Below are 19,983 nucleotides of genomic sequence, written 5' to 3'. Positions count from 1 at the left end.
CCACACTGACCACTGAACCACAGGAGAGCAAACATGACCCTGTGCCATCGCAGTTCCAACGTCCCCCTCCCCCTCCTCCACCTTAGGGGAAGGTGACAGACAGGGCACACCACTGTAGGACCCTCCAAGACAGCCATGGCTTCAGGGAACCGTCCTTCCCTGTGCCACGCGTGGTGCTAACAAGCCCTACAGCGATGGCCTCACTGGAGGACTGTATCACCCTCATCACACAGGCGGCAACGGACAGGCTCTTAGGCGACTGCCCCAAGGCCACACGAGTCAAGGTGGAGGCGCCAGAATCCGAACACGTCTGATCCTGGGCCTCACTTTAAGTACTCTGCGCCCTCCTCCAATGTGTGGAGAAACCCTGTCGAAGAGGAACTGGCTGTTCTCTACTGTGGACCTAAGGGGGGAACAACGCCCATCACCTGGGAGTTACAGGAAAAGGAACGTCTGCTTAACGTGGGTCGGAACACTTGGGTTATTAGTGCTGTTTGCTGTTTGAAAATGGACCAGGCTACCTGTGGGGGGCGGGGCAGCCTCACGGAGGTATGAACGCACTGGCTGAGGGCTGGCCGGGTCACCAAGCCAGTTCAGCTTAGATGTTTGGGTCAGGAAGGAAGTAGACCCAAAGTGGTGGGACTGACTCCCCACAGCACCAGACCCATGAAGACCAGCCCCCCTGGCCCACCTGTCACCACCCCATGACACACGGAGAGAGGAACCAACTCCAAGACAAACAGTAGCCGAAGGCCGGATGAACCAGAAATGTGGAACCCTTAAGGGAACTAAGGAGGCATAAAAACATGGTCATCCATGACAAATGGCAGGGAACCTCACTGCTGCCACACACACAGCTCACGCTGGAAAAGGGGCGCGGGGAAAAGGGCTGGAGCGGGAGGCCTGCGGTGCCATTCCCACCCGCCCCTCAGGCATCTGTAAGACGTCCTGTAAACCATCAGCCCCCCAGGAGCAGGTGAGAATCAACTGAGAACACAGAAGTGGAGCATCTGACAGCTGTGAGCCTCAGTAATGGTTAGTTTGGGACTGAGGGAAGCCACAGGGCAGGAGGGTTAAGTATCACTGCCGCTGGGCAAGCAAAACAGGGCCCGTCTTGTTCACAGGGATCTAGAACGACACACTCACACAATGAACTCCGGGCTCACGTTCCCAGCTGCCCCGGCGACAGTTCCACTTCGTCTGACAAGCATCCCAAACCTCACACATCTGAACCTTTAAAAATATAAGTCAGACCACAACCCTCCTGAGTTCAAAAGCTTCTGAGGCATCCACCCCCACCTCAGGCAACATTCTTACCATGACCCACAAGGCCCTACCTGACTGGCCCCACCCTCGAGCCTGCTCCACCTCAAGACCCCCTCCCCTCCTACTCCTCCATCCTTAATTAACTGCACCTCACCCAGACTGGCTTCCACACTGAGGCCCAAACTGAGGCAGCCTCAGGGCCTTTGCACTGCCAGCACCCATTGGAATGGTCTCCCCAGACATCGCTCCCTCCCACTGCATGTCCCTGAGCACTCTACCTAACCAGCCCTCCCCGCTTTATCCTCAGGGACTAGATCAATGCCTCTCAGGTAGAGATGCTCATTGGAATGCGCACAGGGTCATCTAAACGAGGAAAGAAAAACGACTGTAATCCCTCGATCACGAATATTTGGTTTTATGTGCTTTTCAGAATACCATAGAATGCCTCCCCCCCGCCCCCTTAAGGGACAATTTTTCAAAAAAGCGAATCAGAAACAAACCCCGTGTTGGTCCTGGTACCATAGTGCCACCCTCTTCACAGAACAGGGACTCCACCGCAGCACCAACAGAGAAAAATGTAAAGAAGGGAAATGTAGGCAGCGATTAAACATGACGAGTAAATGAATGACGTATGAATTCAGAGAAATATGTGTGGGACGCTAAATTTTAAAAAGCAGTGCACAAAAGTTTTTATATAGCCACAGGTTTTAATTACGTAAAAACCCAGATATTTTAAAGTAATAAAGATAGAAACTCTTTGTTAGTTTTATTTTTAGTAAGGTAATTTTAAAAAAATGAAGTACATTTTTATACTCATTATAAAATCAAAGAGTAGTTCTAAACTTCTTAAAGGACTCATAAGCTAGTTTAATAGATTTATATGTTGCCCTGGCTGGTGTTACCCAGTGGTTAGAGTGTTAGCCCACGCACCAAAGGGTCTTGAGTTCAATTCCTGGTCAAGGGCACGCACCTGGGTTGCCTTACACCAATTGATGTCTCTCTCTCACATCGATATTTCTTTCTCTCTCCCCTCCCTCCCTCCTACTCTCTCTAAAAATCAATGGAAAACATATCCTCGGGTGAAGATTAGGTAGAGAATACAAGTGAGATGAGATTAAAATATTCAATATCTATGCAGAGAAGAGACCTCAGTCAGTCACACATTTCTTTCGTTGCAACAATGGAAGCTGCTGCTGCCAGCTGTGGCCTGAGTCATGAGCACCCGCCTCACATATACATCAGCTTCCCTGCCTTCGAGAAATAGGAAGAGGCTCATTCTGGACGGAATCCAGGTCTTAGTTGTTAAGAGCTTGCCACGTAATTTGCCTCTGTGGTCACCTTGTAATTTTTATTTTATCTGTGAACCCATGCTCCTAAAATATTTTAAATATATTTTTATTGATTTCATAGAGGAAGGGAGAGGGAGTGAGAGAGAGAAACATCAATGATGAGAGAGAATTACTGATTGGCTGCCTCCTGTATGCCCCACACTAGGGATTGAGCCTGCAACTCGGGCATATGCCCTGACCTGGAATTGAACCTGCAACCTTGTTCTATCGGGACAATGTCCATCCAACTGATACACCTGGTCAGGGCCGGACCAAGTTTATTCATGCTGTAAATGATAGCCATGGTTTCAAGAAAGCCCAGAGAAACCTGGTTCACAGAGTCAGAATGGAAGAGCCCAACCTCCGGGTCTGATACACTCATTTAGTTGATCAACAAACATTTTAAGCTCATCCTAGAGCAGGGGTCTCCAACCGGTGGTCTGCGGACCAGTGGTGGTCCGTGAGGTCCGAAGGTTGGCGACGGCTGTCCTAGAGTATAGCTAGCTCTCACAGCCTTGCCTCACCAAGTTTTGCTGAGCGGGGCAAGGGCTGGCACATTCATATAACTGCCACCTGCTCTCCAGAACGTCCCTACAACAGACACTGCTAAGGGACCATACCCCCACCCCGAGGACTGCTGTGGGAATTAGTCAGACTCCAGTCACGCCAACAAAACCCACCTGCTGTGCTATTCACACTGTGCCGGGGCCAACGACAACTCTCGCGGGGTTACGCAGTGGCTACGAGGCAGCACACGGGACGTGCTGCAAAGCACAGAGCGAACTGACCTGTCGGAAAGATTTCTGACCGACCTGGGTTCTTCTTCAGGTTTTTAGTTTCTCCTCTGGGGAAAAGCTGAGGAGAATGAGGCCATGACTGGATGCCAGTAACAGTGCGGCCGGGCTGCCTGCATGTTCCAGAGGGCTGGGAAGTGGGTGCCACCGCCTCTTGGTCATGACCGTCTATTACATTTGGTGTGACTTAGCTAAGACGCCCCACACTGGGAACGTCTCAGAAGCGGCACAGTTATGCTTTTTGGTTGTTTCTTCTCTTATTTTTGGTGACAGAATACACACAATTTACCCATAGTGACATTCAGCACATTCACAATATTGTACAACCATCACCATCATCCAGTTCAAAGCCATTTCACTGCCTGAGAAAAGCCTGCAGCCGCTAAGCCATTCCCACCTCTCCGCCCCCAGCCCTGGCAGCCGCCGCCCCGCTGCCCATCTCTTAGGATCTGCTGACGGGGCATTTCACATACATGGAATCATACACGGTGTGGCCTTTCAGCCTGCCTGCTTGCACTGAGCATGCCGGCGTGCGGGTCTGTGCGTCATTTTCTTATTACTGAATACAGCCCACGTGTGGCTGGGCTGTGTGTTGTTTGTCCACCAGCTGCTGGGCGGGTGGGTGTGTCCACCTCTGGCCGCTGTGAATAGTGCTGCCTAGGTGCTGTGTGGGCACAGGCGTCGTAGCTCTGGAATAGTGTCTAAGAAATGGCATTGCTGGGTCCCGTGAACTGTTTAAACGGAGGAACTGGCTCTTTTCTGAGGCAGCTGCTCCATTTTACGTGCCTGCCAGCGATGTGTGAGGACTCGACTTATCTCTGCCCACACTGTTCCCATCTGCCTCTTTATGACAGTCGCTGTGCTGGATGTGAACTGGTATCTCATTGTGGTTGCGATGTGCACTTCCCTAGTGCCTGATGATGTTGAGCACCTTTTCACGGGCTTGTTGGCACCCTTACTTTTTAACACTTTTACAGGAAAGAGCACCAGAGGAAGTGCAGTCACCCCCAAACTTTCAGAATGTCACCCAGCCACGGCTGTCACTCTCCACTGGGATATCACCACGGGCTTGAGCACGTGCACCAGGCCAGGCCTCACTCAGGTCATGATGCTATCCACACCCGTCTTCCGGGTCCCTCGCCCTTGTCCTCCTTCCTCAGCTTGTCACAGGGGCCGCCTCCCTTTGCGGTTTCCTGTGCATCAGACCTGAGTCACCTTCCTGGCCTTCCCTGGTCTGTGTGGCAGAACTCGGTGGTTTTGCTCCGACACACACGTTGAGGCCCAGCACCGGGCCAGAGGAGGAACCACCGTCTGTAAGAGGATGCGAGTGAGTGGCTCTCGTGAACACTGGCGGTGGCGGTGGTGAGGCGGCACCCCCGGGTCCCCTGGGCCACCACCCCTCCCTGCGGCCTGGGTGGCTGCTTGGACCCCTGAGCGGCTGTTCCTGGCTATGGCTGAGAGCCTGAGAACAAGGGCCGCTACATTCTCCCCATCCTGAGTTGATAGGACACACGAGACCCTTCAAGAAGAAAAAGACCAATTTGAATCATTGTGAAAATTGGGTTTAAATAAGACAATTTGCTCTGCACACACTTCAAAATTCAAAGCGTTACGAGAATGGGCAGGTACAATCAAGCGTAATGGAACACGAGCAGCGATGCAGCAAGTCACACTCAGGAGGCACTAGCTGTGAAACTGAGGCACCTTGGTTCGACAGCTTAGCTTTTACATCTGTAGTTCCTTTTACTAAGTGTACAGCATCATTTCCACATTTAGTTACTTCAACGCTGAGAAGGCATGCTTTTCTTAGCACTCCTGACTATGTCTTAAGGAAACACAAAACACAGACTTACACGTGTCGGGTCAGTTTCAGACATGTGGTGGCGGGCTATGTAACACAGCCTTTTACCTGCTGAGCCACACTGGGCAGGGTCAGCCTCACTGCCTCAAAGTAAAGCAGTCAGAAAAGGCACAACTTTGGACTTATAAGTCGACGTGCTAGGCCACACAGCTGGCAGAATGCCTGCATCTAATTAACTGGCCATTAACCAGCTGGGTGACCTCAGCAGTTACTCCCTTCGAGCCCCCGTTTCCTCACCTGTAAAAGGGAAACAACAGTAGGTACTTCGGAGGGCTGTGTGATGAGGACAGGAGTCAGTATCTGCAAGGTGCTCAGTAGAGTGCCTGGCACTTAGCAGATGCCATGTTCACCAAATAAAATAAATCCCCTGTTAATTGTTTTCTATTTTTGTGGGATGGATTTTAATCTCTTTAAAGTGAGTCAAACTTGCAATGAAAAGATAAGTGGTTTGGGTCAATAATAACTGCTCTGGCTCAACTTAGCTCTCTCATCAACTCCGGTATAAATTCCTATATCTAGCCCTAACCGATTTGGCTCAGTGGACAGTGTGTCGGCCTGCGGACTGAAAGGTCCCAGGTTCAATTCCGGTCAAGGGCATGTACCTTGGTTGCGGGCACATCCCCAGTAGGAGGTGTGCAGGAGGCAGCTGAATGATGTTTCTCTCATCAATGTTTCTCTCTATCCTTCTCCCTTCCTCTCTGTAGAAAATCAATAAAATATATTTAAAAAAATAAATTCCTGCATCTAAACCGTAGGAATATATTAATATTTTTGTGAATTCATAACACTTCTTTTAAAATATTTCAGATTTTTCCCTGCTCTTATTTTTAAGACCTAAGATCATCAAGTTGAATTTTGACTATCAACAAGGCAAAACTGTAATAAATTATATATTTAAACTGCATGACCTATAAACATTCTATCAATAACAAAAGAAAACCTATGATTTTTTTTTTATGTTCCCTGGTGGGGAGGGGACAAAAATCTTCTGTTTTGTGCCCAATTTAAGAAACTGGTCCAAACAATTTAATAAGCGATTCAAATTCAAAATAATGTAATAGCTGGCTAAATGGGAACAAAATGACAGTCTAAATTTATGTAATGGTGAGCTCTAAGGACCTCAAAGCAAACTCCCCAACTCCCCAAAGAAAGTCTCCTGTTATTCCTTGAGAAATAAACGAGAACAAGTTTTATTTTTGTATGCTTTAAAGATGCTAAAACAGGTTCAAAGTTTCTTTTAAATATTTTGCCAAAACATTTCCCACTGACCATGTGTTTTTCCTCTCTACCTTTTCAATATTTTCTAAATTTTTAAAAATAAGTGTTGTTTGATCTAGGGACAAAACTGGAAGTTTTGCATGCATTTCAGTTTCCTCTTTTATTATTATTTTATTTTATTTTTTTGTTAATCCTCACCCGAGGATATTTTTCCATTAATTTTTAGAGAGAGTGGAGAGGGGGAGATAGAGAGAAACATTGACGTGAGAGAGACACATCATTTGGTTGCCTCCCGTATGAGCCCTGACCTGGGCCAGGGATCAAGCCTGTAACCGAGGTACGTGCCCCTTGACCAGAATCGAACACGGGACCCTTCAGTCTGAGGGCTAACACTCTATCCACTGAGCCAAAAAGGCTAGGGCTCGGTTTTCTCTTTTAAATGAGTCCAGTTCTTTGACTTTTGTATGTGACCCAGGCACACACCCTGACAACCCGAGTCACATGACTTGTTACATACCAATTAAACACAGGGGATTAAAATATTTTACCTGCCAAATCCTGACTACAGACCTCTGGTTTCTGGCTTTTTGTTGTTTGCTCATTGCTCCCAACAAGGCAAGATGGCTAAGCTCTCAAGCTTCTTACACGGCTGTGGTTGCTAGGATCACGATGCTCATGCCTACTAAACCCAAGCACTTAGACAGCAGGTGATAAGGAACTGCTTTTTCTTTGTAGAAAAGGTATCAGTAAAATCTTCTTGAAAAGTGAGAAAAATACAATCTAACTTAGGTCTTTCTTTTTCCTATGAACTGTCCACTACACTTCCATACAGGGAATTTAAACAGATATAGGGTAGTATTTTAGTCTAAACTAACAACAAAATAAACTAAGCAAATAAAAAATATTAGGCCTCCAAAAGCAACTCTTACTAGGACAAAACTTTACCATGGAGTTGATATAAATGAATAGGGAATTAATAACCACATGGTAAATATAAGCAGAAGGACAACTTAAAACAAAATAACACAACAAAAGTTACTTCCATTCCCTCTGAATAAAACACATATCCACATGAAACTCCACACATGCAACATACTTTCCTTACTGGAATGGAAGTTTTATGTAAGCCTGTGTTCATAACAACACGGTTGCTATGGAAATAGCTGATTCAACATTATGAACTCACAGCTGAATAAAACAAGGTGTGGAACAGAAGTCTTATTTAAACAGTGGCCAGAACCATAAAACAAAATCGGCAAACTGAGCGACGGTGAGTCAGAGCATCCTGAGTTTTAATGTGAGGGTCATGCATGTTTTCCCCCATATAGGATGTTTCTTTTTCATTTAGTCCTATATTTTGGAACCCTATAAACATCGCAGGCACCCCTCCAGGTCCCAGTGTCTAGTTTATTACACTGACCCTGCTCAAGACAGAGTTACTCTAGTTCAGACCTCGCCAGAACCTACAAAGCCAACAGAACCCAAGTCAGGGAGGGTTTTGAAAATTTTCTGTGTAATTGATTCTGCTAAATACAGTACTGACTTATTCATCACACAGCATCCCTTCAGGCTTAAGCTTCATCTCCAGGTTCTAAGACAATAAATGCTACAAGTACAAAACCTAATTTTTAAGTCAGAGAATGTTAACGAGTACCCAGACCCACTTCACAGCCAGCAGCCCTGTCACCACACCTCAGATTTGTTCCTCCACTTTTATGGTGTTTTCCAAGCAATGCTGCAAACCCTGAGACACCTGACGTAGAAATGGTGTGAGTTACGTGAACTTTAAAGTGTATGCTCTCTGCTTCCCTTCCCACCTTTAACGGGAGGCAGACCCCCTTTTCTTTCATCAGGCACACACTTTACCAATCGTTCCCTCTGGCTTTCTCAACCTTCCAAATTAGAGCATTAAGCCAAAAATTTTACCCTTTATAAAATAAAACATATTCGACAAGTTTTAAAACTGATGGTTATGTGTGGGGCTAGTGACAAAAAAATAAATAAATAAATAAAAAATGGACCTTCCCCCCTTAGTAGATGGCCCAGGGAGAACTGGCTCTGTAAATAGAAACCCAGATAGATTCCCTTGGCAGCTGGCACCACCGAGGGTGTGGCTGCCCTCCCCGTGTGCACAGGAGACCGATTCATACCAGCAAGACCGGAAAAATCACAACTGAGAGCAACTGTGGAAGCAGCGAGAGCCAAGAACAGAACGCAAAGGGCTGCCTCTCTGCTAGGTGAGTCACAGGAAACCCTCCCGCCAGACCAGAACCCGCCCAGCTCCTGCAGTGGAGAATGTAGGTCAAAGCTCCCTGGGCTTTGGGCTTCAGGGGGAAGGGCTGAGCCCAAGCCCCAGGGGCAGAAGCCCAATTCCTAAGGAGCAGGGAGGCAGGGCACCGGCTTTGGCCTGCCCTCTAACTAAGCCTCCACCTTCGACACACCACAGTGAACTTGATCATCCCAGCAGTGGCCACACTGGTGTGCTGGGCTAGCTCTCCTTTCTAGTCCCGGATTTGCACCATTCATGCATTCTGATCAGCACTCGCAGAATGAAGGGCCCCGAAACCGATGCTCAAGCCAGGTTTACGTATAATGACGATCAGCTCACCCAGCTCTGTCGACACAGGGGACCCGGTGGCAATCTCACCAATCTTGGCCACTCCATCGTAGTAGGCTTTCCCCGCCAGGATCATAGCTAGACAGGGAAGGTGACACACAAAATCATCATTTAGACGAGAAAAGGAGGAAGCGACACACAGGTTTTCTTCCAAGCATCTCGCATCCCTTTGGCTCTGGGAAGGCAGGGCGTGTGCCCGATAGCTGTGCCGCACCACGGGACCCTTGCCTACAAGCAGCCCCAGGGAACATCCACACAGGCACTGAAGGCTAGAGGAGGCCCTGCCTCCTCCTGATGCCAGTTCTAGGAACGACGTATTCCTAACATAAACATCATGTGCATATATGCATGACCCACGGACACAGACAGGCCTGGGGCGGGGAGGAGGGCTGGAGTTCAGGAGGGAAAGGGGACATCTGTAATACTTTCAACAATAAAGATAAATTAAAAAAAGAAGTTGCAGCTACAAGTTTAGAAAACATAATGTTCTACCATACAGCTATTTCACAAGACTGAGGATGACCTTAAAGTAGAATCATAAGGAAGAACAATAATAAGTCGCATTTGTGTAGACTTTCCAAGTTATTGCTTGCGCTGTTCTAGCTGACAACGTTAACACATGGGTTGGTGATGTTATCGCCCTGTTTCATGAAGGGGAGTGGACTGGAGACATTCTGGGTCCTTCCCAAGGTCAATGGCAAGGCAGAGGGCGTGCACACAATGCCAGCTAAGGTACTTCACTTCCTCAGCTCTGAATTACGGTGTTTTTTGATTCTTTGGCCTCAGAACTGAAAAAGGGATGACTCCACCTAAAAACAAGCTCGTAGCCAGCAAACTGTCAAGTTAATATACGCAATATTTTAGCACAAAGATTTTAAATGGCAAGGTACTGATAAGCTGTAACGCAAATTTGTGGGAGAATGGTATACAGGATTATACAACACTTAAAACAAAAATTTTGGTCTGAACCCACACATGGAAATGAAAATTTTCATCATCTGTTCACTTATGCTTAAAACTACTTACCCTTCTTATTCTAGTAAAATATCCTTGATTTTATGATAAAGTTGAATTAACTTTAAAAATTATATAATTTATCCAGAATAAGGAAGAAAACATTTTCATAATTTTGGTTTCCTCTGTGAACACTATAAGAGATTTTCTACCACTTATTGTTTTAAGGAGTGAAGAATATTAGTTCTATTTTATGTATTTAAACTTTGGGGGTTAACATTGGTTAATAACATTATATAAATTGCAGGTCTACAACTTTTTAATATTGTGTCTCACTACCTGAAGTGACTAGCCTCCTAGTCACCATGTGTTTTTGAACCCCTTTGCCCTCTGCGACCTCCCCTATCCTACTCCCCTCTGTAACCACCATTCTGTTGTATCTATGAGTTTGTTTGTTATTGTTTTTATTTATATACCACATGTGAGTAACATCATATGGTTCTTCCCCTTTTCCATCTGACTTATTTCACTTAGCATAATATTCTTAAGACCCATCCATGTTTTTGCAAAAGGCAATATTTCATTTTTTATGGCTGAGTAGTATTCCATTGTATGTATGTACCACATCTTCTTTATTCAATCATCTTCAAAAGATACTTAGGTTGATTCCGTGTCTTAGCTATTATGAATAATGCTACAATAAATATAGAGGTACACACAACTTTACAAATAAGTATTTTCAAATTTTGGGGAGTAGATACCTAGAAGAGGGGTTGCTGGGTCATATGGCAGTTCTAGTCTTAATTTTCGGGGGAACTTCTATTTTCCATAGTAGCTGCACCAATTTACATTCCCACCAGCAGTATACAAGGGTTCCCTTTTTTCCATATCCTCCCCAACACTTGTTTCTTATTTTATTGATAATCACCATTCTAAAAGATGTGAGATGGTATCTCATTGTATTTTGATTTACATTTCTCTTATAACTAGTAATGTTGAGTGTCTCTTCCTATATCTGTTGTCTTCCTTGGAAAAGTGTCTATTCAGATCCTCTGCCCACTTTTAAATTACATCATTTTTTATTGTTGTTGAATTGCAGTTCTTTATATATTTTGGATATCGTTTGAAAAGATCTCCCAAACGCCTGGCTGCCTTCTAGTTTTGTTGACTGTTTCTTTTGCTGTGCAGAAGCTTTTTAGTTTGATGTAGTTCCACTCATTAATATTTTTCTTTTACTTCCCTTGTCTTTGGAGTCAAGTTCACACACACACAAACCCCCTCTGAGATCAAGTTCCATAAATTTAGTGCCTAAGTTTTCTTCTATGTATTTTATTGTCTCGGGTCCTTTAAATTATTTTTAGTTTAAAAATTTTCATATAGTGTCAGATAACAGCATAATTTCATTCGTTTGCATGTGGCCTTCCAGTTTTCCTAACACCATTTATTGAAGAGACTTTCCTTTTTTCCATGGTATGTTTTTGGCTCCTTGGTTGAAAATTAGTTGCTTATATATGCCTGGGTTTATTTCTGGGCTCTCAAGTCTGTTCCATTGGTCTGTGGGTCTTTTTTTTTTTTTTTGCCAATACCAGAGTGTTTTGATCATTTTAGCTTTGTAGTATAGTTTGAAGTTAGGGAGGTTGGATGCCTCCAGCTTTGTTCTTTTTTCTCAGTATTGCTTTCACTATTCGTGGCTACAGACAAATCTGAGTTGTTGTTTTAAATATATTTTTAGTGATTTCAGAAAGGAAGAGAGAAGGAGAGACAGACAGAAACATCAATGATGAGAATCATTGGTTGGCTGCCTCCTGCACGCTCCCTACTGGTGATCAAGCCCGCAAGCCGGGCATGTACCCTTGACCGGAATCGAACCCGGGACCCTTCAGTCTGCAGTCCGACACTCTATCCACTGAGCCAAATCCGGCTAGGGTAATCTGAGTATTTTTTGTCCTATTTCTGCAAAAAATGTCATTGGGGTTTTGATGGGGATTGCATTAAGTCTGTATATTGGACTAGGTAATAAGGCCACTTCAACAATGTTAATCCTTCTAACCAATGAACACGGATCATCTTTCCATTTCTTTGTGTTTTCTTCAATTTCTTTTAACAATGTATTGTACAGATCCTTCACCTTCTCTGTTAAGTTTATTCCTAGGTATTTTATCCTTCTGTTGCAGTTGTAAATGGGATAGTCTTCTTTATTTCTCTTTCTCGTATTCTGTTGTGAGTATATAGGAATACAACAGATTTCTGTATATTGATTTTGATCTTGCAACTTGAGCGGACTGTTCTCTTCTCTCTCTCTCCTCCTTCTGATACACCTATTATCCTTAGGTTGCTCTGTCCAGTGAAGTCAGATAGTTCTCCTAGAGTTCTTTCCTTTTCTTAAGCTTAGTTCTCTCTTCTTTCTCCTGGGTCACTTTTAGGTTTCTATCTTTGAGTTTGCTAATTCTCTCTTCCATCCGTACTGCTCTATTTCCAATGCTCTCTAATATAGTCTTCATTTCATTTATTCAGCTCCAGAATTTCTGTGTGGTTCTTTTTTATAATTTCAGTCTCTCTGGTCAAGTACTCCTTTTGTTCATTAACTTTATTCCTGAGTTCAGTAAACTACCTTTCTGAGTTTTCTTGTATATCCTTGAGTTTCTTCATAACTACAATCTTCTTTTTTTTGTTTTGTTAATCCTCACCCAAGGAAATTTTTCCATTGATTTTTAGAGAGAGTAGAAGGGAGGGGGAGAGACAGAGAGAGAAACATCAATGTGAGAGAGAGACATCGATTGGTTACCTCCTGCACATGCCCTGATCAGGGGCAGGAATTGAGCCTGCAACCAAGGTACATGCCTTTGACTGTAATTGAACTTAGGACCCTTCAGTCCACAGGCCAGTGCTCTATCCATGGATCCAAACCAGCTAGACCCATAACTGTAATCTTGAATTCTCTGTTATTTACATCACTGTCTTCTATGACTTTGATTTGATTTCACTTTTCATTTTCTTTCTATGCTTCCATGTACCTTGGTTGTTCATGACGCTTGAGGGACTATTTCTCTGCCCATCAAGCAGTGTGCAAGAATTCATACTGCTTCATGAAGGGGAGTGGACTGGAGACATTTCTTTGTGGACTATTTCTTTGGTGTAATGCTCTCGTTAGATACTGTTTTGCTCTCAACAATTCAGCCAGTTGATAGGTAGGGTGCTTTCTTTGTTTTCCAGTAGGTGGTGCTACATTGCAAGTTTATGTTTTCTCTTGCACTGTTTGCACCTCTGGGATCGTGGGTGTCCTCTCTGTGACCAGCTCATCTTGGTTATGAAGCACCTCCACTGTGATAGGGGAATGGTTTTGTGAACTCTCAGAGCTACTTCCTTTTTCTGCTGTTTTTTTTACTGGGCTTCACCAGGGTATGTGGGGGAGAGGAGGCAAGTCTGTGATCTAGCAGTTCTGCTCCACCGGTCCAGTTACGGCTGCTGGCCCCCCACTTCCCAGACACCTCTACCTGGGTCTGCTATGATGGGGAACAGGGAAAGGAGATGCCTTTTCAGGGAGGAAAACTGCTTCTGTTCTTCTTAAACTGCAGCTCAGCTCCTCCCCGCCGCTACCACACTAGCCTAAGCAGCGGTGGGTGTTGAACTTGGTCTGAGGATACCGTCCCTATCCTCCCTCCTGTCATGCCTCCAGTATACCCACCTGGAGATGTCCCAATATGTGGCTCTTTCAGGTGTGTCTGAACAGGGGATTCTTTGTGGAGTTATAGTTGTCTGACTTATAAATTGAAGGGGAGAAACAATGGAGTCTTCTTCCTCTGCCATGATACTGACATCACTCTCATATTAGTGCTATTTTAGTGGTTGGCCAACTACTTCATCAATCTAATCTACCTACTTCTACCAGATGATTTTCCCTTAAAATATAATTTCATTAGGTTACAGCTTCACTCAAAAACCTTTATGGGCCTCCCACTGCTCAAGAGTTAAGCCCACAGTCCAGAGTTCATCATAGATTTTTAAATAATGGCCTTCAAAAAATCACACCGCCCAGAATTCCCAGCCTGTGTAGTCCTCTACACACTGATGGGTGACTTGCTTTGGCCAGTGGGGGACCAGATAGTGTAACTCCCACAGGGGCCTGCACTCTTGCAGGAGGGAGTGAGCCCACAGCCTAGTCCAGGTGACTGTAGCTGCAGGAGTGAGACTGAGGGGCCCAGAGAACTGCACTGCCTTTATAGGACCATGAGAAATAATGAACTATTGTCGTCTTACCCATGCCAGTGTGGACCCCAGGTTTGGTTTGGATACTGTCTTTTCCGCCTGAAGTGCTTTATGCAGCCATCTGCCTACTAAAGCCTAACATCTATCTGCTAGCTCAGCTCCTACAAGGCCTCCTGCCTGCTCATCCTGTGCTTGTCGTTAGCGGTGCATGTTATCCTGAGTTATAACTGACCTGCTGACTGCACATCTGGCCTCTTCAATATAGTAAAAATTCTTACCAAAGACTACAAATTTATCTAAATATCTCAAGGACTTCAGCAAAGCCCAGATGGCCTGAATAAATTCTGGAAACACCTTCGGAAGTGTGGAATAGTCCCCAGAAGGTGTTAAAGTGATGAGCCCTTTGGGGAGAAGCCTCTTTAGCAGGAGGCTAAGCTGCAGGTTATTCACTGAGTCACCTTGTAACTATCTGAGGCAGCAAATGCTGGAAGGAAAATCACTGCAGATCCTGGTGATCTCTTTCACAAGGGCCTCTCCAGCAATGACTTTGTAGCCTTGTGACTACGCAGTCACCAAGGGAGAGACAGCTGTGCAAGGTCCTGCTCTTTGAAGGAGGGAGGCGGACCCCGCAGAAGTCACTGGAGTCACCGATACTGCTGGAGGGGAGGGAACAAGTCCCAGGCCTGTGCACTTCCTGACGCTGGAAACATCCGGCAAACAGCACAGAGATGCAGAAGTAAATAAGCAGTCTACTTCTCCAGAGACTACAACAATGGGACACCCATCACCAAAAGTCTAGTCAGCACACCCCATTACCTGGAGCATGCTCATGTGGAAAGTGTGTGAGGCCACAGGTTTATTTTCAAAATACCAGCAGGAAGCACCCAAAGGTGGGGCATGGTGAAAGAGAAAAATAAGAGCTATATCTGAAGTCTTTCGAATCTAACCATTAGAAACTGAGTGTTCTATTTATGCTCCTTGGGGGTCTTAATGAACCATGCTAGAGGGTGAAACCGGGGTCTGAGTCTTGGGGGTGATGATTGCTACCAAGGGAAAACTGTTCTGACCAGGTTAGAATTGGGTGTTTGTTAGCACCTCCAGTTTTTAAGGTGATCACTGACAACATTCACCTTTTAGCAGGAAAATGCATGTGTAGATGCATGCCAGTTTCCTCAAATGAAATCTCTTCAAACTAGCAGACAAACTGGTTCTCAGAGAGAGTGCTCACATTATTTTTGAAGAAAGCACTCATTATAAATTGAGAATCTAAGTTCAATTTTTAATTTAGGTGTTTTTCCATTTAGGCTAAACGTTTAACTTCTCACATAATCATCAAAAGGGATATACCCAAAGGCAAGAAATTCTTCTATATAAATAAAAGGAGAATAATTCCTTTGCTGCAGGATACTAACATCAATATTTTAAGTATACATTTTAAATGTTATTAGATCATAAATAATTTGGTTTAAAAAGTAGAAAACATGGTTTTGGCATTGACAAAGACTGAACCATGTCAAAAAGTATGATTTAATCATTAAACTACATAACAGCTCTGGCCAGTGTGACTAAGTGGTTAGAGCATGGCCAGAGCACCGAGGGTTGTGGGTTTGATTCCTGGTCAAAGGCGAATACCTGGGTTGCAGGTTGGATCCCCGGCCCCAGGTGGGGCTCGTGCAGGAGGCAACCAATCTATGTGTCTTTCTCACATTGAAGTTTCTCTCTCTCTACCCCCTCCCTCCCTTCCACTCTCTCTCTCTAAAAAAAAAAAAAAAGAAAGGAAGGAAGGAAGGAAGGAAGGAAGGAAGGAAGGAAGGAAATCAATGGAAAAAATGTCTTTGGTGAGGATTAACAACAACAACAAAAAAAAGAAAATACATAACTCATAGTAGCTTATTATTCAATGTACTCATTTCAAATATACTAATATCCTATTATTGCAAAGTTCTATAGATTAAATTATTTGTAAATAATTTCTACCAATAAAGATATTTTAAAAATTTAATATCAAGCATCTAATAATAATTAAGTAAAATATTTACTGAATGGCTCTTTTAAAAAAAAGTTTTGTTTTTTTTTATTTCAGAGAGGAAGGGAGAGGGAGAGAGAGAAACATCAATGATGAGAGAGAATCATTGATTGGCTGCCTCCTGCACCCCACACACTGGGGATCAAGCCCACCACCCAGGCATGTTCCAGGAATCGAACTGTGACCTCCTGTTTCATAGGTCTATGCTCAACCACTGAGCCATACTGGCCAGGCCTGAATGGCTTTTATATGTGCTCTATATTTATAAATTTAGAAAACAGACAGACTTACCATTAACAGCTTTTTCATAATTTTTTCCTAGGTTTATTAAATTTCGTAGCCGCGGATTGAACTGTTCCATAACATTCTGGAAAACAAACAGAACAAACAAATTAATAAAATAAGCGAACAGCAGCAGGCCCAGTCATCTTTAGATGCTGTTACACAGAGCCTGGGACACCTATGTATGCTGGACAGGACAGTCTACCAGTCGGGAATGCTGACTTGAAGACAGTGAAGGGCACTGATGAACAGGGCGCTCACCCTGGTCAGGTGGCTGTAGCCAGGCCAGTTCTCCAGGTGCCCAAGGGCTGCCTAGGACCTACTTGTAAATGGAGCAAGTAGTGGACAGGCTGTCTCTCCACAGCGAACCCTGCAGGGGCTGGGAGCCCAGAAGCTGATGCCGCCTGGTTTTAAGTAGGTCAATGGTTGTCATTCTCCTGATCAGAATTTAATTATATGGGCAATGTTTTGGCTATCAATTGGATAGAAATGTCCAAGAGACTGTGTTTTTACTCTGCCTAAGTACAGGGGAGGGTGTGGGGTGAGCGTTGCTGATAGCTCTAGGACAGTTTCTTTCTAGGTGGTCACTGCCCCCACCTCCCAGTAATCAGGGTATTTACTAAGTGCTTCTGGAGTAACTCCTGTGCGCTAGGTCTTGTGCAGAGCTGTGGATGGGAGACATGGTTCCCTCTCATGGATTTCATGATGCTGTATCTCTGCAGATGCCACACTTTTCATAAACTTGGAGACAAATGCTATGTCAGGTGTAAGACAGGCAATTATTAGATGTTAGTCTAAATGTAAAATACCCTAAATCTGAAGTGCAGATAAGAAATCATACGTAGGGGACTCCGACTCGACTCAGAACATACAGCGACTGAATACATTTGTTCCACCTGCAAACACTGAGCTTCACCATATGACACATGACTCAAGTCTCTTCAGCCCCTTTCCCGAAATGTGTAACACTTGGAGAGGCCCAGGCAATACAAAGAATGAAAAACTAAGCAACGGTCAAAGGGGCAGATACTTGACACATGCTATTTCAGATATAAAGGTTCTCCATTACGGGTTAGAAGAGAGAGAACATAACTTTTATTTTTATTTATTTTTTTAATGTTTATTGATTTTGAGAGAGAAAGGGAGAGGGATAGAAACATTGATGAGAGACACTGATCAGCTGCCTCCTATACACACACACACACACACACACACACACACACACCCGCCCCCCACTGAGGACAGCCACAACCTGGGCATGTGCCGTGACCAGGAATTGAACCGGGAACCTCTTGGTTCATGGGTCAACATTCAACCACTGAACCACACCGGCTGGAACATAACTTTTATTTTTAAATATTTAAAACTTTTATTGATTGATTGATTTGAGAGAGAGATATCGATTTGTTGCTCCACTTATTTATGCTTTCATTGGTTGCTTCTTGTATGTGCCCTGACCGGAGATCACACCCACAACCTTGGTGTACTGGAACACTCTAACCAACTGAGCTACCTGGCCAGGGCTAGGAGAACACAACTTTTATTTTATCAAACAGTGATAAAGGTTTATGAAAAACCACACCTGCCTCACCTATCCCCACCCCTGCTTCATCTATCCCCACCCCTGCCTGGCCTTACTTACTCCCAAGAGCTGCTATTCTTATATTTACTGCCGTAGTTTTGAGTAATAGTCTTGATTTCTCAATTTTGGGCCATAACTATAGGCTCTCTGCTAGAGTAGATGAGGACGTGGCTCTCCTTCCCCCAATCTTTCCTACATAGTTCAATTCAATTTCCTGTTAAGTCAATAGTCAGGGTTTTTTGTTACTTTGTAAATATTGGTCACTACAAAGCAAAAAATGTACCAAGGATTACATTTCAAAAGTCCTTTCCTGGTATGGACTTTTTGTTTCTTGTGGGATTAACAATTGTCTCACCTCCCCACTCCCATGCTTCTATGTATCTACCTTAAATTTTTTCACATGCTCCGTAGGATCTAGCAGAAGCCTATCAATAGTATTTTTCAAATACGCAAAGTTGTCAGCTAATCTTCCCTTCACCCACTCCCCCACCCCCACCCCAGAACTTCCTCCAAGGACTCTCCGTCCTCTTGCCCAGTCTGGCCTGAGTGTCCCTGCTACGCTGTTGCCCTTGCATGTCCTTCCTGGTCCTTCGTGTTAGACCTCTCACGAACTGGATCACACATCTTCCTCTTCCTTCATTTATTCCTACTGACTGAAGATCATTCTCCAAGAATGACCTAAGAATGGATGTGTGAAAGGTAAATTTGAGTACCCATGTGTCTGAAACTATCTTTATCTTGACATCTGATTGATATTTTGCTAGCTAGAGTATTATAGATCAAAAGTGATTTCCCCTTAGAACTTGTAAGATAATGCTCCACTATCTTTAATATCCAGTTTTGCAATAGAGAAGTTGGCTATCATTTCTTCTTCCTTTCTACTAGTATATAACTTTTGGGGGGGAGGGGCGGGGGAAGGGGCGCTTATTTCTGGAAGCCTTTGCCTCATCCCTCCCTCCCTGTGTCCTGACACTACATAATGGTTTTTCTCAGTACTGTTTTCATTTATTTAACTGAGCACTCAGAAGGCCCTATCTAATCTATATAGGAAATTATATCCTTCAGGTCTGAAAAACATCCTGGAGTTATACTCTAAGAATTTGTCCTTTTTTATCTGATTTTCCGCTTTTTGTTCTGACAGATATCCTCAACTTTACATTCCTTCCAACTCTCCTACTAGATTTTAAAATTTTTTGATATATTTTCAATTTGGGCTCTGTCAAGTTTTTTATTATTCCTCTTTATGTATTTATTTTTTAATAATTCCTATTTATTTTTTATTATCCTTTTAAAAAGCATCCTGTTCTTGTTTTATGGAGGCAATATTGTCTCTTATTTCAATAAACTGTAGTTTTGGGGTATTTCCTTCAGTTCCCCATGTTATATCCTGTTTATTTCTTCTCATTGCTTGGCATCCATCTGTCTTTTGTGTTGGAGGGTTTCCTCAGCTGTCTGGTGACCCCTGATCAGTTCTTCGGGAGTAAATCCTAACGTGCCGGCTGGAAGCTGTGAGTGTGGGGATGCATGCAGGGCGGCTGTGGACCAGCAGGCTTCCTGTGGGATGACTGACAGGTCGGCTGTAGACAAACGGGCCACGCAGCAGTAGCCAGAGGCCACAGGGTCATTCCAGACATGTTTCTAATTCCCTGCCCTTGGGTGGGGGAAGGGCATCACTAGGGGGTCTGCTTTCCCAGTCAGGAAGGGGGGTGGGAATCCCACAGTTTACTGAGCTGGTTTTTACTGAATTCCTCTGTTTTCAGCTCTGAGTTTTACTCTCCCCACCTCAGTGGGTATTTCCAAGTCACTATATTTTGAGATTAAATCTCCAGTCCGGCAGGCAGAGGACACT

At 44.3% G+C, this 19,983-nt stretch overlaps 1 protein-coding gene across 1 annotated transcript in view; it reads right to left on the bottom strand.

Annotated features, from left to right (window-relative positions):
• The window catches only part of BAIAP2L1 (BAR/IMD domain containing adaptor protein 2 like 1), a 75,278-nt gene that overhangs the window by 33,044 nt on the left and 22,251 nt on the right, over positions 1-19,983 (bottom strand). The window contains exons 2-3 of the mRNA XM_079770779.1: positions 16,562-16,637; positions 9,076-9,162 (exon numbers count right to left, since the gene is read on the bottom strand). Coding sequence (XP_079626905.1) covers positions 9,076-9,162; positions 16,562-16,637 — 163 coding nt within the window. The remainder of the gene's footprint in view (positions 1-9,075; positions 9,163-16,561; positions 16,638-19,983) is intronic.

The sequence above is a fragment of the Cnephaeus nilssonii genome (assembly GCF_951640355.1).
Source record: "Cnephaeus nilssonii genome assembly, chromosome: 5".
NCBI lineage: Eukaryota > Metazoa > Chordata > Mammalia > Chiroptera > Vespertilionidae > Cnephaeus > Cnephaeus nilssonii.
Note: the sequence above shows the minus strand (reverse complement) of the source record. Positions and strands in the feature narration are given on the sequence as shown.